This window comes from Lissotriton helveticus, chromosome 2_1 (genome assembly GCF_964261635.1).
Source record: "Lissotriton helveticus chromosome 2_1, aLisHel1.1, whole genome shotgun sequence".
Classification (NCBI taxonomy): domain Eukaryota; kingdom Metazoa; phylum Chordata; class Amphibia; order Caudata; family Salamandridae; genus Lissotriton; species Lissotriton helveticus.
In genome coordinates this window covers 1017085952-1017110344 of record NC_136059.1, presented here as the reverse complement: position 1 = coordinate 1017110344, position 24393 = coordinate 1017085952, and the positions used below count along the sequence as shown (strand labels likewise).

General features: G+C 41.9%; 1 protein-coding gene across 2 annotated transcripts in view; it reads left to right on the top strand.

The window, feature by feature from the left end:
- TRPM6 (transient receptor potential cation channel subfamily M member 6) overlaps positions 1 to 24393 on the top strand; it is a 730325-nt gene that overhangs the window by 224833 nt on the left and 481099 nt on the right. For both annotated transcript variants that reach the window (XR_013607100.1, XM_078675782.1), the window contains exon 6: positions 16767 to 16891. Coding sequence is in view for 1 of the 2 variants with exons in the window: in XM_078675782.1 (XP_078531908.1) it covers positions 16767 to 16891 (125 nt within the window). In the remaining variant the exon portion in view is untranslated. The remainder of the gene's footprint in view (positions 1 to 16766; positions 16892 to 24393) is intronic.

Genomic DNA, 24393 nt, shown 5'->3' with positions numbered 1-24393 from the left:
GCATGGGGTCTTCTCTATTGAGCATTCGTGAAGAATGGGCTGTGATATAAAGACATAATCGAGTCTCACTAACTTATAATGTGGGAAAGAATAGAAAGTATGGCCAGATTCATTGGGGTGTTGTGAATGCCAAATATCGGTAAGTACTTGTTCCCCACATAACGTCCTCAGGGCTTTAAAAACGTTTGGTTTTCGACCACTATATGTCTAGTTTTTATCTAAGGTTATACTTTTGTCTGCTGATAAATTAATAATAAAATCCCCGCAGATAACTAAAGGTAGTGGCCATTCGGCCAATTCATTATTTAGAAAATCAAAAATAGCGGGGTCATCTGCAGTGCTACTATATAAGGTACATACAGCGAAAGAGTTCCCATTTTCCCTTTGACATACTGTGATGACCCACCTCCCATTTGGATCAGTTATTGTAAGTGTAAATTGAAGTGAGCGTTTCACTGAAAGTATTGCCACTCCCCGTATCCTGGCGTTTTGAGTTGTAGCCCCAACTATTGTAAAACCAAGTAAATCTAAAAGGTGAATCTGCGTTCTTTCTATGTGTGTTTCCTGCAAGCAAAGAATGTCTGCTTTAAGTAGCCGCAGTGCCACAGCCGTATTGCGTTGTTTCTTGATATCGTTAAGGCCACACACGTTGATTGTTGCTATGCGTAATTTACTCATTAAATATAGCTAAATTTCCCTATATTGCTGCACAAAAATTCAGATAGAGAGAAAGAAGTGAAAAGACGGGAAAAGCTGGAATAAAAGGCAAAAATAGAAGAAAAAGATCCAAAATAACGCTCTTAGTGCCGCCTTCTTTCCCTGACCCTCCCCCATCTCTCATGGATCCCCCACCCGCCATCAACCACTGAGGCAACCTGGTTCAACAAGAACCAGGATGAGGACATCTGGGCAGTCAGGGTCCCGTGCCCCGCTCCCCCTGTCTGACCCCTTCACAAAACGAGCCAATTTCATCTATGCAGAATCAATTTATAGCCATTGACCTCTCCTAGATGTCTACTGTTAGGCGCATTTAGGACACACAATATTTAAGTAGCTTAATCCTCAACTGAGTCCATAGCTGGGTCCAATCTCTATCTCGGTCTATGCAGAATCCATTAAGTCCAGTGCCCTCACTTAGATGCCACTGGTTCAAGCATTAAAGCACAAAACTGGATGGTTCAATCCTTAGTTCTGTCTCTTCCCGGCTCTTTAATCTCCCGCAATTAGGCTTGGGCCTGGATTTCGGACGTAAAGCTGCACGTAACTCCATTAAAGATGATTTTTAAGCGTGCTGGATTCTGTAACAATACCGTTGCCCCAGTTTGTTGAAAAGGGGCAAAGATTTGCCTCATCCTCCATCTTTGCTCAACTGTGGCATGGGCAAAATCAGGCCTGCTAAAAATAGTAACAGCATTAAACTCCCTCTTACTGGTGGGTCTTGCTACTATCAAAAAGTGCCTGGCGTAGAAGAAAATTACCAAAATATACTAACACTGCACAAGGATATTGCGCAGAGGACATAGGACTCTTAGAGGGAGTTAATGGAAAGCGGTGAGCACGCTGTATCTCCTTATCCCAGTCTCAGGATTGCAGCTTGGGACATGCGCCTTTGAAGAGTGTTATCATATATGCCCTAGAGTCGCTCCCTTCCACTCCTTCGGGATCCCCCAGAAGGCGAAGATTATTGCGGCGTGACCTGTTCTCTTGCTCCTCGATCTTCAGCATTAAATCCTTTACTATGCCGTCATGTTCTCCCCCCTGTCCTTTAAGGTAGGAGACATCTTTCTCCAGATTTTCAGTGCGCACTTTGACCGATGACATTCTATCGGCTATTTCAGCACAGGTTCGGCCCACCTTGCTCATTGCACCTTGTAGTTTCTGGGTAGCTTGTCTGTTTTTCCGATTGTCCCGCTTAATCTCTTCTTGAAAACTCTTGATTGAGTGCGAGACTTCGACGAGGGATGGTTCCTCCTGATTTCTGAGGATTCCAGAATTTCCACTTCTCCAATCACCCATGGTTGAGGGGTTACCACCTGAGCATACTATTTGATCTGAAGGGGTCGCGAACTCCGAGGATGAATAATCCCAACCGAGCTCGGTATTACTGCCTTGATCCGTGGTCTCCCCACTCTTGTGCTCACTTTGTCTTTTTTGTTTTCTTCTTTTCTTTTCCAGTTTCTTCTTTTGTGCAATATCTTGCCAAGAGTCCAATGAATCCTTCGAGTCCACGCTGCTGCCCAAGTTCTGCCTCTCACCATAACTGGAGGTAGAGATACCAGTCTCGTATCTCTCTGCCTCATCCGTAACTGAGTTAGGTTTTTCCATGCTATCAGGGGTTTCTAGATGTTGGGTCACAGAAATCTTCGGGTTAGCTGGATTCCCCTTTGAAAAGCTTTTGGAATTTGCACAGTTTGGAAGCTACTTGACACCAAGCTCTGTCCCACATGCTGTTATTTCCAATTTTTGAAGAAGGGCCTGAGGGGCGTTCAGACTCTGCACACATCCTGCACTTTTATCTGGATCAGTGTTTGCGGCTGTCCCTGGATTTCCCCAGATATCGAAGTTGTTGGGGCCAGCACTGGTGTTGGTGAAATCACTGCTGCAGGGACCGGCGTGGGGACCACGGGATCTTAAGGGTCTTGAGAGGGCTCCCCAGCCATTGCTAGGGTAATTAGATTAGGCTGCCCTTCCGATGTTACCTCCATGGCTAGGTCATTATGCTCCCCCCCCCCACAATCGGGCCAAACATATTAGATATTAGAGGCTGAGAGTCGATCATCTGGACACTGTCCGAGAGCTTAATGTTTTTTTTAAGTTGCAGTCTTTTTGCTTGGTTAGCTACCCGCTTACGCTTTTCTGTGGAGTTCCCACCAACAGCGTGTTTCCTGCTTTTTAAACCCAGCGTTTCTGGACGCCTTGGAAGGGTCCTGGCAAAGTCTGCTTCTCAGTTTCAGTCATTATGGGCGCGGGCACATGGATATCTTTGGCTTTAATACTCTTTCCGACCCCACGCCCCAACATCCTTACTTGTTTCTCCTTTTGTTGCAGAGGAGCTTTGGGAGTCTTGGAAGCAGTGTGTCACCCACTTTCGAATTTTAAGCTGGAGCCCTCTGCTGTATCTAGCTCTTATCGCCGAGTCTGGGAGAGCCGTCAGGAATTCGCTGAGTGCTGATAGTGCTGCATCTGGGTGCAGCGTCGCTGAAGGCAGCCGCAGGGCAATGTAGAGCGTGGACTCAGGAGATGATGGAGTAGCGCAGCTCGTTGTGCATGATGCCGGAGTCAGACATCTCTTTGCTGCTCACCGCTCCCTCTGATCTCTGACCCACATGAAGATAGCAAAGGCTGTTATGCTGAAATGCCGGTCCATGCAGTAAGAATTACGCGGTAACCTTCAGTGCCTTAACCGTGATTGCTCTGCCATAGAGATCCCCCTATTTTGCTCTGCTAGGAATCTGTTTAGGGGCCAGACTTGCGGAGCGGCATCGGGTAGCCGCTACTCAGCCGCCATCTTGCCTCCTCCCGGACTTTAATTTTTGTTAGAGTTTTATTTTTGTTTAAGGAGAATGAATCTTTTAGGTCTCTTCCGAACCAGATGCCTAGATATTTGAGATTATTATTTTGCCACTTTGTGCCTGAAGTGTCTAATACTGCAGGATTATGGTGAATGTTTAGCGGGAATACTACTGCTTTTTTCTTTATTTTGGAAGTATCCTGACATTACTGCATAGTTGTTCATTTGCCTGGGATTACTTTGTGCACATCTTCTATTAAAATTAGCAGGTCATCAGCATAGGCCAAAACTGAGTTTTTGCTAAATGAGAATGAAATCCCATTGAGTCTTTCATTGGATATTGGTGAGTATAGCAGTGTTTCTGTGAACAGTAGAACTAAGAGAGGGGATAATGGGCAATCATGATGTATACCTTGGGATAAATTAAATGGGGTGGAAAGGTGTCCATTAATTCTTATATTCAAAAAAGGAGCTTTAGAGGGAAGAAAAACACAGGTCGCCCTCCACTCAACAATCAATCAAAACAAAAAGACCTGGTTTTTAAGGCACCTCTTGTCAGGCTACACAATTTAAAAAAACTGAGGCGAGGATCTACTAACTGTAGATTCCATATAATCCTCTCTTTTCTTTTCTATGAGGTATTCGCCAAACGTTTTCCGCCTTTACTTAAAAACGTTTTTACAAAAGACAGTCCCCACGTTTTATAATATTTCCATCAACTTATCACGATGTGAAAAAGAACCCAAAGGTTTCAAAATGAAGTAGGAAAAGAGGAAAAAGGAAAAAGTGTAAATGGCAAAATGACCCATTCCGGTGCTGGAAACGGTATACATGATAAGCAGCCGGTTTTTAATTTGAAAAGATACACTTTGTGAATAATAAAGTGGTTGCTAATATATTGTATTTTTCAATTTGAATTACACATGGTTACATCGTGAGATGTGACTTGTTCACTTCACTGTACCGAGGTTATTTTCTCTTGGACATCTTTTTCTTTTTCTAGACAAAATGACCACCGATGATGATAAAAGTGGGCACAACTGGTGAGTACCAACCAGTGAACCCCTTGGTGGTGCGCATGTGAGGGGTCATTTTGCCATTTACACTTTTTCCTTTTTCCTCTTTTCCTACTTCATTTTGAAACCTTTGGGTTCTTTTTCACGTCGTGATAAGTTGATGGAAATATTATAAAACGTGGGAACTGTCTTTTGTAAAAACTTTTTTAAGTAAAGGCGGAAAACGTTTGGCGAATACCTCATAGAAAAGAAAAGAGAGGATTATATGGAATCTACAGTTAGTAGATCCTCGCCTCAGTTTTTTTTAAATTGTGTAGCCTGACAAGAGGTGCCTTAAAAACCAGGTCTTTTTGTTTTGATTGATTGTTGAGTGGAGGGCGACCTGTGTTTTTCTTCCCTCTAAAGCTCCTTTTTTGACTATAAGAATTAATGGACACCTTTCCACCCCATTTAATTTATCCCAAGGTATACATCATGATTGCCCATTATCCCCTCTCTTAGTTCTACTGTTCACAGAAACACTGCTATACTCACTAATATCCAATGAAAGACTCAATGGGATTTCATTCTCATTTAGCAAAAACTCAGTTTTGGCCTATGCTGATGACCTGCTAATTTTAATAGAAGATGGCGGAAAACGTTTGGCGTTACTTTTTTGACTGCATTGAATATAAGGGAAGGTATACAGAAGCAAAAGTTTATGTGGTAAACAGGGGAGACAACTTGTTGAGTTGGTCTCATCAAGCAAGGTTGGGGGTGAGTCTCAATCCTAATGCTCGTCCAGTTATTCAAGTTCAGGCTGTAGACAATGTGGAGAACAAGTTTATAAAGAACTTTAAAGAGTTATTCAGTGAAAAACTAGGATGCATAAAGGGTTACAATCACAACATAAAGCTGAAGTTGGGTGCGGTACCTGTTGCTGCTAAAGTAAGGCGCATTCCAATTGGTGTAAAAGATGCTGTAGGTAAAGAGATTGAGAAGTTGTTGTCGACTGGGGTTATACAACCAGTAGAAGCAACTGAGTGGCTCGCACCTATTGTGGTCGCGAGGAAGCCTAACAATGAGATTCGGCTGTGTGTTGACCTTCGTGCTTTAAATAAAGAAGTAATAGTTGACAAGTACCCTTTGCCAAACATAGAGGAGTTGGTTTCTACATTAGATGGAGCATGCTATTTTACCACCTTAGACATGGCTTCAGCCTATCACCAAGTTCCACTGAAAGAAGAGTGTCAAGAGCTTACTAGTTTCATTACTCCAATGGGTGCATTCAAGTTCTTAAGAATGCCTTTTGGGCTGGTTTCAGCTGCCTCGGTATTCCAGAGAATTATGGAAGATCTGTTCAAAGGAATACCGGGGGTAAGATGTTATCAGGATGATGTTCTCATTTCTGGTAAGAACGAACAGGAACATGATGAGAGGGTTTGCCTAGTGTTGAAGAAAATGTTGGATGTTGGTTTAACTCTGCGTCAGAGCAAGTGCAAGTTTGGTGTCAATGAGCTAGATTATTTGGGCCACCACATCTCAAGGAAGGGCATATCTCCAAAAAAAGATCATGTAGAAACAATTGAAAAGTTGAAGGAACCTTGCTCAAAAGAAGAAGTTTCATCGTTTTTGGGCATGGCAGAATTTTATAATAAGTTTGTCAGAAATTTTGCAGATAAGACTGTTAATCTGAGGAAAATCATGTGTAAGAATGCTGTGTTTAATTGGACAGAAGAGTGTAGCAGAGAGTTTGATCAGGTGAAGATGGACCTGAGGAATGCACCAAATTTGCAGGCGTTTGTTCCAAGGGATCCGACGTTTATTGTTACAGATGCTAGCAGCAAGGGTCTGGGTGCTTTGTTGTTACAGGTGAGGAAGGACAAAGAGGTCCTGATAGCTTGTGCTTCGAGGTGTTTGAAGGGGGCAGAGTTGAATTACTCTGTCATAGAGAAAGAGGCACTAGGTATATATTGGGCTGTGAATAAATTCAGAAAGTTTGTGTGGGGTTCCTCCTTCACTGTCAGGTCTGATCACAAACCACTAAAGGAGGTCTTCGAAAAAAAGGGGCTAGACTCCATCTCTGCAAGAATAAGGCGATGGGTAATTTCGTTGCAGGAGTTTGTGTTCAAGTTTGAGTACATACCTGGGAAAACTAATGTCTCGGCAGATTGTCTGTCAAGGTTGGTGGATGTGGTAGAGAATGGTGAGGAAGCCTTGGCTGACGATTTTGAGGGTGATTTAAAGGTGTGTGACGTCACCTTGGGGGCGGTGAAAGAAGATGCTTGGAGAGAAGAGCTGGGTAAGGATGAGGAGTTGAAGGAGGTCATTAAATTGCTGGAAGGTGGAAGGTCTCGTTCTTTGAAGAAACCTTGGTCTTTGATTGCCGATGAGTTGGCAGTGGTGGATGGATTACTCATGAGAGGTACTAGGTTGGTTCCACCGGTTAATCTCAGAAGTATTCTGGTTGACATGTCTCATGAGGGGCACTTGGGTATTTCAAAGACGAAAGAACGCATAAGAATGGACTTCTGGTGGCCTGGTATCGATTTGTTGGTGGAACGCACTGTTAGAGATTGCTCTTCTTGTCAGGCAAGTGATAAAGTTTTGAAGACGAGGTCTTCTCCAATGGTTTGCAGGAGGTTGCCTAGGTCCCCCTGGGATGAAATTGCAGTGGATATTGTAGGACCTTTACATGGTGAGCACCAAACTCCATTTATGTTGGTTCTATTGGATTTGTATTCTAGATGGGTTGAGGTTAGTTTGGTAAGGGAGATTACAAGCGAGTCTGTTATTTCTTTTTTGGAGTCTGTCTTTAAACGTGAGAGTTTTCCGAACTCCATTCTTTCCGACAATGGACCACAATTTTGTTCAGGGAAAGTTGAGGAGTACCTCAGTAAGTGTGGCATTGTTCACAAGAGAATTTTGTTTGTATTATCCTGAGGCGAATGGTGCTTTGGAGAGACTCAACAAAACTTTGAAGGAAAGCATTCAATTAGCAAGGGTCAACAATTTGGACTGGAGAAAGGAGTTACAGAATAGAATTTCAGCATATCGATTCTCTCCTCACTCAACTACAGGAATGTAAATGTAAATGTACAGGAATTTATATAGCGCAAATCACCAAGCGGTTTCTAAGCGCTTGCTTAGGGAACCCGTCCTGGTATTCCCCTGTGAGATAACCCCGGCAGGGTATCCGCAAGGTGAAAGCCAGGCATCCCGGCACGAGGGGCCATTGTGGAGATTAAGCAAGCTATTGCCCAGAGTCGCAGAGTGTGAACCCGTGAATCGAGTAGGCACCGGAGCGAGAATTGTCGAGTCCATGGACATTTTAGGACTCAAGACCCCGCCGAGCCGGGAATTGAACCCTGGTCCCGGGCTGACCTCTGATTCCAGGTCTGCCTCCTCTAACCAGTGAGCCACACTTCTCCACCTCCACTTTTTAATGAAAGGTAAGGGAAGTCTTTCATGTTTCTTCTTACCTCCTAAAAGAGGATTCTAAAACAATCACAAAAATGATATTATTTTTTAATAAAAAAAGTATTGGGAGGCCAACAGATTATAACGCACATGAAAGATCAGATCAATGCCTATCAGTACAGCTGATACATTATGAGTAGAAGTAGCTCATCTGGTCATTCAAGAGACAACAAATTCAAGGGAAAAATGCTCAAATTAATTTAAGGTACTGGGGAACGGTCAGGCTGTATTCCAGTCCATCGTTTTCCATCCACTGAGCCACTTTAGACAGAGACAAGCCTCATGTAAATCAGTTTTAGTCTTGCTAAATTAGGAACAGTCCAGCCTAAACTGTCAGGCTTCGTCTTGACTAGAAGGAAACACAAGCAGCCTTAGATCAGTTTCAGTCTTCTTAGGCCTTATTAGAGAATTATACCTTGAGTCCTACAGCACTCTGAGCACTGGACGTGTCTGCGCATACCGGTCATGCTCAGGCTGTCTAGTGCCATAAACAAGGAAAAACTCAGTTTGAACTTTTCAAGGGTAGAGCACCTAACACTTACTTATCTCCTGCCTGGATGATTGCAGACAAAGGTGTAAAAAATAATGAGGTGGGGACATGGAGAGAAAGGGAATTGGAACTACAGAGGAAAAGGAAAATATATGTGGATAGAAGAAATTCTGCAAAGGATTCGAAGTTTGTGGTGGGGGAGATAGTAAAGATCAGGGCTCCTGTGGGCTGTCAAAATTGGTCGAAGTTTTCTGTGCCTAGAACCATTGTGAACATTTTCAAAAATGCTGTAAAGACGGAGGATGGTCGTATCTGGAACAATAGTCGTGTTTCTCATTTTGGGGGTAAAGGGAAGTGTGATGATGTTGTTGCTGTTCCTGATCTGCATACTAATTATTCTCGCAAGAGTGTGAGAGTATGCAGGCCTCCTGTTCATTTGCGTGATTATGTCTAGGTAGTTTCTTCTTTGAGTTCTTTACCTTTCTGTTGCCTACTTCATTGCTGGACGTGTAAACCTGTTTAATGTTTAAGAGGGAGAAGTGTGATGACTTGTCTTTCTAGATATTCTGGTTCCATGTTGGAACCTAGTGTTTGGAACCATATGTCACCAAGGTTCCCATTACTGGTAATTCCAGGATTGTCAGTTGTTAGCTGACTGTTGGCTGGGGCTGAATAAACTACACTTGCTTATATAAACTACTTGGACTCCCTCAACTTTATTACACTATGCTTATGCCTTTCAATCAATATTGATTAGTGAGATGGGTCTGTGGTTCATAACTTTCCCTCCTTTTGGTATAACCGCAATGGTTGCAGTATTTGTCGTTCCTGATTTAGACCCCGATTCTGCAAAGTGATGAAAAAGTGAATCAGGGGGGTCTGTGTAGATTTTAAAGAATTTCCCAAAGAAATTGTCAGGGCCTGGGGCTTTGCCAATTTTAATACAACAAACAGCTATTTGAATTTCCTCTTTTTCAATGGGCTTGTTGAGAGCTACTCTTGCCTCATGGTCAGTTCTAGGTAGTGGAATATTATCAAAGTATTTAATGCAGTCACCATGTTTCATGTGTACATCGATATTATATAAGTTCTGGTAGAAGTCTTGAAAGGTGTACAAATGATTTGTGTTGATATGAGGGTAATTCCCTTTGTATCTCTAATGGCATGCGTTATTGATTTCCCTTTAGTATATTTTAAGTAGTTTGTCAGCATTTTCCATGCTCTATTACTTTCAGATAGTTTCCCTGCTTTGTTTATAGATACCCATTGTGTACCATCTCACTTAGGATTTTTTTGTACTCTTATTTAAGTTTTCTCAGGTGTGTCCCTTATTGTTTGCCTTCTCCAGTACAAGATTTATCTGCTTTCTAGGCGCTCTACTTTCAGGATTCTGGCAGATTTATTACAATAAAACCTAACAGGTGTGATATGGAGCAACAAAATAATCACCTCTTTCAGAACAAAAAGAAAGATTTGTGCCATATATCCTGTACCATACAATTTTATAGCATTTTATTATGTGCGTTATGTGCTCTATAATGGATTTCAGAAATCCATGTAACAATTGTGTCCATAATTGTGCACCTTCTATGCAAATATTTAACACTTCAAACATTTACATATGTGTTTTTACCCAATAATCATGCATTTAGCATGAATATATCAACCCAGACCGGGTTTGGACTAGTTGGCTTCATCAGTGAGCTGCAGCTTGAGTCCAATTCCACAGTTAGTACAGAACCCAAGCCTGGCCTGGCAGTTTGGGTTGAACTGTTTGTTGTAGCAGATGCCCTAAGTTGAGAGGGATGCTTGTATGTGACTTCTGTACTCTCCGAGCCACAAGACCCAATAAGGTCTAATAGTTGAAAACTGATCTGAGATTGCTAGGGTTCCCAAATAGAGCAGACAATTTAACAGCAATGCAGGCTGGACTGTCCCCTTTGCATCAGGACCAACACGTATTCGCATATGGTTGATCTCTGTCTAGAGTGGCACAGTCGGTGAAAAATGATGGACTGGAAGATGTCCCGAGCCATCCCCAGGGATTGAGATTAATTCAGTCATTTCTTCCTTGACTAGGTTGTTTATGGCACTAGACAGCCTGAGCATGACCGGTATGCGCAGACACGTCCAGTGCTCAGAGTGCTGTAGGACTCAAGGTATAATTCTCTAATAAGGCCTAAGAAGACTGAAACTGATCTAAGGCTGCTTGTGTTTCCTTCTAGTCAAGACGAAGCCTGACAGTTTAGGCTGGACTGTTCCTAATTTAGCAAGACTAAAACTGATTTACATGAGGCTTGTCTCTGTCTAAAGTGGCTCAGTGGATGGAAAACGATGGACTGGAATACAGCCTGACCGTTCCCCAGTACCTTAAATTAATTTGAGCATTTTTCCCTTGAATTTGTTGTCTCTTGAATGACCAGATGAGCTACTTCTACTCATAATGTATCAGCTGTACTGATAGGCATTGATCTGATCTTTCATGTGCGTTATAATCTGTTGGCCTCCCAATACTTTTTTTATTAAAAAATAATATCATTTTTGTGATTGTTTTAGAATCCTCTTTTAGGAGGTAAGAAGAAACATGAAAGACTTCCCTTACCTTTCATTAAAAAGTCAACTTTGGGTGACTTGTTGTTACTGTTAAGAGGTAAGAAAAACATGAAAGAATTTGCTTACCTTTCATTAAAAAGTCAAATTTTTGTGTCTTGTTTTAGAATCCTCTGTTAAGAGGTAAGAAAAAACATGAACAAATTCCTTCCCTTACCGTCTCCTCTCACTTGTGCTTTTGTAGCCGTGTCTCATGAAGCTTAGGTAGCCTAATAAAATAGTTGGAAGCTTTGGGGGCTGATTGGTCCTCCTTTCCCATAGTCCGAAATATGTGCACTCAAAGGAAATCCCTTCCTGTTCACAAGGTATCAAGCTCTGGGTCTCTCTTTTTAAGCAAGAATCGGATATGGAGTCTTTGACTTTACGAAACTCAGTGACTTTGCTCTTGAGAGGTTTCCTTATGGGCCTGTAGCTAAAACACCAACTTAACTCACTTCTTTTCTTCTCTGATCGAAGTCGTTGATTGGTGCTTTACCTGTCAACTTTATTGAAGTTTATTCAAACAGTTGTAGTCTTAACAGCTTGTGTGAACCATGCAAGTGCATGCTGTGCAGGGAGGGAGGTTTCTTTGCAAGCAGTAAATGTCCTCACTTATTGCAGCTGTAATATCTCAAAGACAGCTCTTTTGGAAGGTTGTCATGACAACATTTTGTAATGTAATTTTGTACGGAAGACTCATGACAGAGATACATTTATTGTAGGTGAACAGGACAGCAAACCCGCATGAGATCATCATTGAGAAATTAGTAAAGGGAGGAACTGGCTAAAAGCTGGGGATTTCGCAGGTACCTACACATATACATCCGCTGACTTACAAGCGCTACGACCAGCCAGCCCGATGTGCCCTACTATCCCTCACAACACGGTTAAACGAATTGCTCATTTAGGCATAAGTAACACTGCCACTCTCACAGCCGATTCCGCCCCTGAGTATACGATGCTTACCACCACACCTAGCACCATTAGTATATTTAGGTGTATATACTTAAACACCCGCTCTATGACTAAACATCAAACAGACATCTTTCTGTTATTAACGGATTCACAACCTGACATGTTGCTACTGTCCGAAACCTGGCTTACCCCGAATTCTCTGCCGGACATCTTAGCAGCCTTACCAGCAGACTATTATATTCTGTCTGTAATTCGTCCAGGAGGGAAAGCTGGGGGAGGAGTAGCCATTATTGTTAATAAAAAACACCAACTTAGACAACTGTCATCTCTGCCTCTGCCCAATACAGAAAACTTAGTTGCTAAATTGGATTCTCCTAACGGAACACTTATACTGGTGCTATTGTACCGTCCACCGCAATCTATGGCCACATTTCCCTCCACCCTAGCTGAGCTATTGGCTCCTTTGGTCACCAACCATTCTAAACTTCTTTTGGTCGGCGACTTAAATCTATGGTTTGATAATCCAGCGTTAGACCCTCAAGCTGCTGAGATGAAAGAACTTCTTGATGATCTCAATTTGACACAATTTATTCATACGGAGACTCATCAGAAAGGTCATAGTCTCGACCAAATCTGGTCTTTGAACCTACCAATCTCCTCAATAGATATCAAACCTTGCAGCTGGTCTGATCACCACTGTATAAGCTTTTCTTTCCAATTGGACAAGAATATTCAATTTAAGCTTCAAACCTGTAGGACTATTAGGAAATGGACGTCCATGGATCTCCCTATGTTCTTAAATTTCCTAAATACTTCCCTTCCCCTAGAGAGTACTAACGTGGAGGAGGCCGACCTTCGATTTAAGGAATGGCTCTCTTCTGCGATTAATATCTACGCTCCACCCACACGCCTTTGTAGCTCTAGGAGTAGGGAGGCACACAAATGGTTCACTCCTGAGCTAAAAAAATTAAAACTGGAAGTGAGGCAACAGGAAAGGGCTTGGCGCACTCAATATTGCCCTCTAGCTAGGGCTACTTATTGCCTAGCAAGAAAGGCATATCAAAAAATACTACTCAACCACAAGACCGCCTACTTTTCGTCCAAAATTTTAAATTCCACTAATAAGTCGAAGGAAATCTTCAGGATAGTGAACGACCTTTGTAACGATGACAGAACCTCCCCTCCGGTTGTTTCTACACAAGCATTATGCAATTCCCTGAATGATTTCTTCACAGAAAAGATTTTATTGATCAAACAGCACATTTCCACACTTCCTATGTGTGCCCCTGTGGATGATATTTCTTTTAACCCCCTAACTTTACATTCTTTTCCTCTCATTGATTTGAAAGTCTTCTCAGAGTTATTAGCTAGAGTCAAATCTGGCTCCCCTATGGATGTTTGTCCCCCTCAAATTATGAAGGAGATTGGTCGAGCCATTCCTAACAGCATAATGTCCCTGCTTAACAACTCGCTCACTTCAGGGATGGTCCCTAGTAGCTTTAAGCAGGCTTTACTCATACCCCTCACGAAGAAACCTGGCATTGATCCATTGGACCTTACGAATTATCGGCCCATATCCTTGCTGCCCTTTTTATCCAAAATGTTGGAGGCCCATGTTACCAACTGCCTTTCAAGTTTTGTGGAGGAATCGGGCTATTTACAACCTAATCAAGCAGGATTTCGGCCTGGTCATTCGACTGAGGCAGTCATATTGGCTGTTCAGATCACCTTGAGGTCCAATGCTGACAATAATTTTCACCAAGCCCTGGTGCTCCTTGACCTGTCTGCGGCATTCGACACGGTTGACTATTCCATTCTGGTCAACCGTGTCGAACAGGCAGGCATTAGAGATTCTGCCTTGGCTTGGTTGAAATCGTTCTTATTTGAACGCACCCAGTCTGTCTGCTTAGGTTCTTTCTCAGCCCCTAAAATTAATTCCTTCTGCGGGGTCCCTCAGGGCTCCTCCCTGTCTCCCTTATTATTTAATTTGTATATGCGGCCCCTCCTTTTTGCTTTAAGTAAACATAAAGTCACTGTATACAATTATGCAGATGACTTGCAGCTAGTCTTTACACTTAATTCCCCAAATGCTGTGGAGGACTTTCAAGCAACTATGACCCTAATCCAGAACTGGATGTCGCTAAATCATCTTAAATTAAATCCGGGGAAAACCGAGCTGATTCTGCCTGGTAAAAGTGAAATTGGTTGGAGTCCTAATTTCTGGCCCATGGACATGGGCCTTCCCCCCATGAAATCAAAAACTGTCAAGAGCCTGGGGATAACTATTAGTGAGGACCTTACCTTAAAAACTCAGATCGGAACGGTGGTCTCTTCGGGGTTTTTCCAATTGAGAAAGATCAGGAAAATTTCACACCTCCTCACCCATACCGCCTTAATCCAGGTGGTCATGGCCCTAGTCCTCTCCCACATTGATTTTTCCAACAGTCTCTATTTTGGCCTACCTATAGGCCAACTTAGAAGACTGCAGTACCTACAGAATCAAGCCGCAAGACTGATTTGTAATGTTCCCAAATGGGTCTCGATTAAATCCGGCTTAGAGCCCTTGCATTGGCTTCCTGTGGCTCAAAGAGCCGAATTTAAAACTGGCTGCATTATCTTTAAGGCTCTGCAAGGGAACGGCCCTTCCTTTATTAAACAGCTGATTGGCAGATACGTTCCTTCACGCAGCTTGAGGTCAGCCCACAAAGACCTATTGGAGGTACCTCGCTTCAAGAAGAAACGACAGGGAGGCAGTAGCTTTCACTTTTTAGCAGCAACCCTGTGGAATTCTCTGCCGCCAGCTCTTAGGCAGTGCAAGGATCTCCTTGCCTTCAGAAAGGCATTCAAAACGCACTTATTCACACAGGCATATCTGAAATAGAGACTTTCGTTTGATCCACCCTTGTTATGTTTTTTTTATCTCTTTCCAGCGCCAAGAAGCCTCTGGGCGTATGCGCGCTTAATAAATAATAATTAACATAACATAACATAACAAAGCATATGGAGAAAAGAACACAAAATAGTGAAAAGGAAACATGAAAATAATTACATAATCGTGAAAATTTTCAACGTTTTACATGCTACATGGAAAGGAATAACCAAATATAAAAGGGGTACATTTTAATTGGCTTTAGAGTATTCATCTGCACGCCCTACTAAATCTTAAATTCAGTCCATACGTGGGGGGAAAGCTGTATTTGTCATTGTGCTTTGTGCTTTCTGCCTACACTAAAGAGTATATCAGTGTCATAGTGCACATTGGTATAAACATAGCCCACTGATTGCTTTGTATGCAGATTGGTGCTGTCCTCCTGTGAATGATTGACTTAAGTGTGGGAAGGGCGAATAGGCAGGATATACATGCATTTGGTTCAGCTGCTTCCCTTCTTCATATTATTGACTTAGTAGTTAGAGGTGCCTATAGCCAAAATGGAGCGCTGTTGTTTTGCCATGAAGTACCTGCATGTAATGCAGTCTAACCAAACCAGGCTTAATTGGAATGCCAACTTCACTCTTTCTAGATGTTCTCACCCTACAGAAAGACAGAGTCTACTGATAGGCTAAATGCCACTCTGGATGGATCCCCTGGTGAAGCAGTCAATGCCTGGGTTGAGTTTTAGCTACCACGGCTTGCACTGCACCCATCAGAGAAGCAAGTTCCTGTGACATTACAGCGTCAGGCCACAGTCGATGGCTCACTCTTCAACAGTCAGCCGGCTTAATGGTGGGGAATGCCCCTCCTTTAATCACTGTGCCTACATCCATTATAGGTGGAAATCCACATGACAGTGTGGCTGCATTCATTCCAAGTGGCCCATTCAAGGTCCTTGTGGGAGGATGCTATGCCTTCCCCTCCATATCTACTCCCATTGGAGGATTGGATATTGCATCTAAAGAACATCTGTGGTTGATCTCTGTGGGAAGAATGAGTGCCTTCTCCACAGTTGAACAAGGCTGCAAGATCTGTGGGTCTGGAGTGACTTTAGCTGGCCTATGCACCTTATGTTCTGAGTGAAAATTACAGTGCTGCTCCCCATGTGAAGGGGCTTTTGCTGTACCTATTCTGCAGCAGAGTGACAATTGCACTGCAAGTGATGTTGCCTATATCTGGGGCAAATTTCAATTGCTATTGATGGTTGGCTGCACTGTTTCTAAAAGATGCTTGGACAATGCACCTCTTTATCTGCTGTACCTATTGTGTATGAGAGATAAGTGGCCACTGATCGTGCTGTACATGTTCTGGGTCTTGGCAGAATTGAGCTGCCACTCGCTGTGCTGTGCCTGTTCCATATCTGAATGTGGTTTGAATTCCTTTTACCTGCACTGGAAATATTCTGAGCCTGAGGGAAGAATGTCTGAAGATTGCACTATTGCTCCTGCTCAGTGCGGCACCTCGACCCGAACCACTAAGTCTGTGGGAGGGCGGCTTGCACCTCTGGCTCATGTGCTGTGGTGCTGAACCGTTCAGTTTGTGAAGAAGCTTGGAGTGGTGCTGGCTGTGCTGCACATGTTCTGTATGTGAGGCAGGCATTCAGTGCTGCTTCCTACACTGTAGCTGTTGAGTGTATGAGGTACAATAGCACTGCTAGTGCCTGTCTTAAACCTAGAGTTTCTCTGAGTGATAACACCTTTCAAGTATGTACATGCCACAAATATTGGGGCTATCAATGCTTTTGCTTAGTGCTATTTCCCTAACTTTCCTGACAACTATTGTTCTCGGCTTGTCCGTTTGAGCATGAGTTACTGGAGTTTATTCTGACAATCTCAAAATGCACTTTCTGTTTAGGTGTTTCTAAGCATGTGGGTGATGCGCTGAAGGCACATGCTTCCCAGTATCTAAGAAAGATCTGCGCAATTGGAATCCCACCATGGGGGATCATAGAGAACCAAAGGGATCTCATTGGAAAAGATGTGAGTAAAATAATTATTCCAAATAAGTTGTGACTTTTGCATGTAGTAACTTCTTCTTTACCTTATCAGCCCCTATTATACGAAACTAAGTTATGTTGTGGCTGGAAAATTAGGTCTATATTTTAATGTACTTCCTGCCATGAATCACCCTCCATTAGGCATTTTACAAACCTATCTACGACTTTTTGTAGTTAAGGTGAATCATTTCAGTGGAGACAAGTGAGCTCTAAAAAAGACGTTTTGCTTTGATCCATCTGAAGCGTTTTTTAATTTCAACTAACTCTCTAATTGTACTGGACCCTTATTACAATTAGACAATTCACAACGCTGCACTTTACCACAAAGGCGATGATCCTCTGATGGATTTTTCTCCGTAGTACTGAGAAATTAGAATGCCCAAAACCATTTGGCACCCAATGAGAACCATTCCTTAGCAGCCAATTCACAAGTTAGAAATGAGTTTCAAACACACTATTCTCGAAAACATGCTATAAAAGTAAAGTATTGTAATTGGAAGATTGGGTCTTCCTAAAGAAATTTAGTCTAACCAGATTTATACAAGCTAAAAGTTCTGCAGTTGCAATACAATGTAAGAGCAACAGAACCTAGCGCTCTCACAATAATCTATGATTCTCCCTGTTACACATTTAGAATTCAGTCCTTCATAAGCACAGTTTCTAAGAACATAGGCTACTATGAGGAGACTCAGGCTATTTAGATAATTTGGTTATATATTAAAGATCCAAAATCAATGCATATAAGTGACATTTTAAGCATTTCAGTCAAGAATCTTATGGCATGTAGTATAAAACCGCATTGTAGTCAAAATCCTAAGAGGTTGGTTAAAGTTACAGATTCCTACCACCAACAACAGAAAGGAGGATGGTTAACTGGATCAAAAGAGTTCTCTAAAAAGCGATAAAGGATTCAAGCTAAAAACCACTAGGGGAAAGTCCATGAGCAAGGGCAAGGGCAAAATGGAGCAAAATCAGGAAAGTTCAAGTCTAGTCTCTCCCCGGATGGCTCCAAATGGGACAACAATCAAGTTCATTAGCAAAGAGACTAAAGCATGGGGCATAGAAGATAGGCTGTCAGGAAAGAAGGATTCCAGTTGACCTGCTAAGAGCATCAGCATCAGCAAAGAAGTTCAAAAAGTAAGAGTGGGTCGACAAGTAAGGATTGGCTTTGACCGGGACCAGGACCAAGCACTAATGATCCTCCTCCTCTGAAGAGTCACTTTTATAACTGTAAAATATTCCTTGGTGATATCATTCATCGCAGCACAATGGTCTTATTCTCATGTGATTATTCTTCCGATCATCAGATACAATTTTGTTACTCCAGGATACTTTCCCATGCAGCTCATGAGAAACAACTGTCCGTTCCATCCTCACAGGTTGCTACTCGCAAATTGGAATTTACAACAGTGTCTCAGACACTGTTTGCAATTCCTATTGGGGTCTCAAATTGCCTGCCCCATTAATCTCCATGAGGCAGGTGCAATTTGCGACCCCGATGGAAATGGCGAACACTCCCGGGGATGGTGCCCTGCTAAAGTCAGGAGACCACCATGTCTGTGACTGCTTTTTCAATAATTATTTACAACAAGGGGTGGTGATGGACAGAGTCTCCGAATTAAGCAGAGTACTCTCACCCAGTCAAGAGATCAGGGCTAGATCCAACACCGTTTTTTAGCTCATTGCACCATCCCAGTTTCAGAACCTGGCTGTATGCAAATTAGTCTGTCCCTGGCCCAGTGCATCATGGGAACAGGGCAGACCAGACTACAAAAGCCAATTCTTACACTGGGAAGGAAACAAGCTTCCGGGGACTGGTTTCTGCCATTTCAGGCGTCTTCGGCCCTGATCTGTTGACTGGGTAGGAGTGTTCTGATTAACTCAGATACTCTGTCCATCACCACCCCCTTTTTGAAATTATTTTGGCCACCATAAGTGTGGAAGGGTATGCTCAGACATGAGTCCCTTGCTCACTGCACCATCAGGATTCAAGCAAGCCGGGCCGAAGACGGCTGTAATGCCAGAAACCGGTCCCCGGAAGCTTGTTTCCTTTCCAGTGAAGAATTGGCTTGGTAGTTTGGTCTGCCCTGTTCCCATGATGCACTGGGCCAGGGACAGACTAATTTGCATATAGCCAGGTTCTGAACTGGGATGGTGCAGTGAGCTAAAAAACGGTGATGGATCCAGCCCTGATCTGTTGACTGGGTAGGAGTGTTCTGATTAACTCAGATACTCTGTCCAGCACCACCCCCTTTTTGAAATTATTTTGGCCACCATAAGTGTGGAAGGGTATGCTCAGACATGAGTCCCTTGCTCACTGCACCATCAGGATTCAAGCAAGCCGGGCTGAAGACGGCTGTAATGCCAGAAACCGGTCCCCGGAAGCTTGTTTCCTTTCCAGTGAAGAATTGGCTTGGTAGTTTGGTCTGCCCTGTTCCCATGATGCACTGGGCCAGGGACAGACTAATTTGCATATAGCCAGGTTCTGAACTGGGATGGTGCAGTGAGCTAAAAAACGGTGATGGATCTAGCCCTGATCTGTTGACTGGGTAGGAGTGTTCTGATTAACTCAGATACTCTGTCCATCACCACCCCCTTTTTGAAATTATGCTTTTTCAATAAAGCAGTTTTTAAAAATAAATTCAGCCCGTTTTCCTTAATGGAAAACGGGATGCATTTAAACAAGAAAAATGAAACGTTACTGTTTCATTTTTTAAGAGTAAGCAGTGGTCCATGGGACCACTGCCAGCTCTTAAAAAATATTTTCAATGCCAGTCACAAATGGGAAGGGATCCCCTGGGGACCCTTCCCCATTTGCCAGTGGTTTACCACCCATTTGAAATGGGTGGAAAACTCTGAATGTTTTGCGGCTGCAATTGCAGCCGCAAAACAATCTTACATTAAAGTGTGAGTCGCTATTAGGAAGGGACTTACCTTGGCACACCCCTTCCTAATAGAGAGTCGCAAACCCTATTTTGTGAGTTGGTAATAGGTTACCGACTCTCAAAATAGGGTTTGTAAATAGGGCAGACCTATTTTGCAGTCGCAAACTGGCCAATTGCCCGTTTTTAACCGCAACAGCTGTTGTTCATCTGGCCCAATATCCTTTGTTTCACTTCATAATTTCAAACGAGAGGTCAGATTCTCACCAAATTATGCACAATGAAAGCTTAGAAAAATTTCCTTATCCATTAAAAAGGAACAGATACCGCAACATTTGAAGAAACATGTCAAAATTCTGTTGTACCAAGCTATGAAATAATGCAGCTTAGGGAAAAAGCAATTCAACGTTTTAAAGTTAGCATTTCTTATTTTGTAAATTAAACTCATAATTAAGTTAAAACATAACGATGTAAATCAAGCATTTCATATAAAGAAATATTGGTAATGCTGACAGTGATTATTACATTGAAATTATTAAGACTAACTATGGCTTCTTTCCACAAATTTTGAAGTACATACATGTTAATTATTCTTAAAAATCATTTGACTAAAATCATTTCTAAGTATTTATGATCCTAATAATGTCAAGTATTAACACTAAAAAAATCGTTCATGTAACACTAGACATTTTAAATTTGCACCACATTCTTCTTCATGATGCATTACAATGAAAGCAATAGAGATGCTAAGTCTCACCATTAAGAATTGCACTATTTTGTCAATGAACACATTTTCATTATTAATTTTCATAACTATTCTATGATAATACTCTTACTAATACATTTTTAACCTAATTGTATTTAAATTCTTTTGTTTCTACACATGCAATCACGCTTTTATGGTGTTAGCACTTTCACTTTCTCATTTTCTGTACCGATTTTCTCAGACATGGGCAAAGTGTACGTTAGAGTTTTTTTGTCTCAGACAGTAGTTGTATCATGTAATCAATAACCACATTTTTCACAACATCAAGCCCCTGTCTGATGGTGAATCAAGCCATCACAATTTCCCACATCAAATCGTCACAAATTACGGGTTTGTTGCCTTTAACCTTTTTCTTCTAAACTCCTCTAGAATTCTCATTTCATCATAGTATTTATATTGTTCATCCTCTTGTTCAAGATCAAATGTTGTTCTTTTCACACTTCCTTTGTTCTTTCTATACCTACAGAATTTGATAGATAATATCATCAGCATTATGCACAAAGAGATCGCCACACCATTAATGGTCTCAAGATAGAAATCACTACAATACCATACAAAATATTTTTATTGTTGAATTAATAAAAATCCTTACAATAAGAAAGGTAAGATTAACCAGTGTTTGCAACGCAGGTTACATTATAAAAAACAAGAAGATAACAATTTAAAAAAGAGTTAAAACCAGAGCTCTACTCGAAACCCGCCCCCTCTTACAAGATAAGGATTTATAGAGTGGGCTGGGGGTCACTAGCAAAGAGGGTAGGTGCAAGGCAATATGTAAAATGATCATTGGGAGGCCTGTAGCTGCTTTCTAATTTCCATCATAAATTTGAGACCCCGACAGGTCAGGATTGGAGATGAACCTCCCAGCCAGATAATAACGGCCTGGCGACATGTTCTTATTTTCAGGTTTTCAATATGTCCCGTATAAAGCGTCTTATAGATACCATAAGGGATGGACATACACAAAACAAATGAACTAGAGATTCAGTATGATATCCGCAGAGTCGACATTTTGGGCAATCATCTTGGGGTTTCCAGGAAGGTAGTAAGTCCTTAGATTCGTGAAGGCCCATACGGAGGTTGATAAGGTATGTTTTTTAAATAGTTACTAAAATGGGTTGCCAAATAGGCCTGAGGTTGTTGGAGTGAGTAAGAAGAAATGACTGACCAGGCATGACGTCGATGAGACAATGTTTGTTTGTCTTCTAAAACAGACTTCCTTTTAGCAATAAAATTAACTATTTTGCAGAAGCTGGCTTGATCAACTTTTTTATTCCATGTTACTGGCAGATCAAAGTCCACAAGGCATTTCTCCAAATGAATGGCCCAGGGCTGAGTGGGATCTGTATTAATTGCTTGCCAACAAAGATTATTTAGAGTGTCTGGGTCGGCGGCACTAAGTTTGTGGCAAAATTTAACAAATGTTGACTTGACCCTGAAGTTTTGATTTTGAAGCCCGAATTCTAATCTCACCTGCGCTGGTGAGGAGCATTTAGGCAGTTTGAATACTTCTTTATATATTTTGTTTTGTAGAGTATTTAATAGACCAATCTCCCCTCCAAGCCATGTTACCAGCCCATACGATAATGTGGGTAAAACCTGAGCGGCCATTACTTTTAAAAGATGGGTATAATTTGGACCATCCAGTTTTTGCAAGAGACGCCTGTATCCGTAGATTAACGTCTGGGACTTAGCTTTTAACACCGCAGAGTGTTGTTTTTTTTAATTATCTTTGCCGATGGTGAACCCCAGATACCGATAGTGCGGCTGTTCCCCTATTGCAAGGTGGTTACATGTCCAATTGTATTTGATTGATTTTGGCTCTACAAGACGTATTACTTTTGTCTTGTCTCTATTAAGTTCCAGATGTTCTTCGTCTAAGTAGAGTTGTAGAGCATTTATCAGCCTTTGCAGCCCAATTGGAGTATGGCTTAAAAGGACAATGTCGTCTGTAAACTGAATAATTGGCATTGGGGTGTTGCAGAGATTCGGAGCATGACTTACAACTTGACCAAGTTTTTTCCCTAGATCGGCGAAGTATAGATTAAATAAGCAAGGAGCCAGGACACAGCCCTGTTTCAGTCCGTCTTCAGTTGGAATTTTTGACGTGAGACGTGTGCCCTGTCCTTGTTTAACCCTTGCCCAAGTGTCCATGTAGAGGAGCATTAGAGAGTTGAGAAGGTTTGTTGACAGCCCCCACTTCTTGAGTTTTGCCCAAAGTCTCTCCCTACTAACTCGGTCAAAGGCGGCTCTGTTGTCGATAAAGCAGCCGTATAACCGGCTGTTCTTCGTTTTGGCTCTTTCTATCAGGAGTGCTAGGGCTGTGAGATTTGTTGTTGTCCCTGTCCCTTTTCGAAAACCTGTTTGATAACTGGGGATTAGATTGGTATTATCTACCCATTCCTGTATTTCCTCCAGAATGCAGGATGCGTATAGTTTGGCTTCCACGTCTATCAAAGATATTAGACGATAGTTCTGTGGCAGTCTCCTGTCCCCCTTTTTGAAAATGGGGTGGATGATATTACCATTCCATGATGGAGGCTGCTGCTTACGGGCAAAAACTTGGTTAAACAGGGCAGACAGCTGGAGGGCCCAAAAATCAGCGTTATATTTAAATACTGCATTAGGCAGACCGTTGGGTCCTGGTGCCCCTTCTGTTTTAAGTTTGTTAATAAACCTTTTGACTCTATCGCTGGAAAATGAGTCCGACTGTATCGGCAGGTCATTAAGCCTTTCTATATCTCGGTTATTTGTTGAGTTTTCTACTGCTCCTTTCAGGTGGATTGAATTCGTGGTGGGATTGGAACAACAATACAATCAAAATCACTGGTCTAATACCTGAGTTACCCAACCAGTTGCTAACAGTTGACAATCCTTTACCTATCCCTTCCCCGGCAGCATGAGATTTTAAATATTTCAAGTCCTTGTTTGAGTAAGGGATGTTTTTTATGTAACTTTTTAAGTCTCTGCTCTTATCCAGTATGTAGGTGCAACAATGTTGGACCTTTAGGAACCAACAGACTCCGCCGCCTCCTTCACAAGAAAGATGACAAGGGAAAGTCGATTTTGCATCACAATCGATCTTATTGAAATCATTTCAGTATCTACTACACAAAATCCTCCAGTTGTCCTGGTGGCTAATTTATCAACTCTATTAGAAAGGTTTCTAATTTTCTGTGAGTTTAATGCTACACCTACAGAAGGTATTAAAGCTCCAAAAATATCACCTACTATCTCACTTGCACTCACACCTCTCTTCATTCTCCTGCTCTCTTCTTTTAATTCTCTTTCAATTTGTTTCATATGACAATTTTTGGGAAAAAAAATTCCCATGTTACAACTTCCATACCAGCCTTTTGGTAATTTATAATAAGCATTCTTTCCACAAACAAAATAACCTATTGGAAAGATGGGATCAGCTCCTTTTAAATATCTTCACCAGTTTTCATAAAACATCAAATGCATGTTCACATTCACTAAGACCAACAAATTCTGTGTTAATATTTGATCTTTTTCTTTATATACAATGTTTTCCTTTATGTTGACAGTCTAAAGCTAATGTAGCCATTCCTTCTCTTATTTTGTTTTCCTCTAGCTGTAATTTCCAATGAGTTAGTTTAGAAGGTGCATTAGTGTTAATTGTCGTATTATCTTGTTTATTTTCTACTGAGTCAATGAATTTCTTTTCAGCTCTCCCTAGCTTATCTGTTAAGTTCTTTCTACGTTCATAAGCCTTGTCGAAAGATTGAGTTGGTCTAAATAGATATTCCATAGTCTCAGTGAACGAAGCCTCAGAATGTGGATTTAAGCATTTTAGCACAGGAAGTTCAGAAAAGA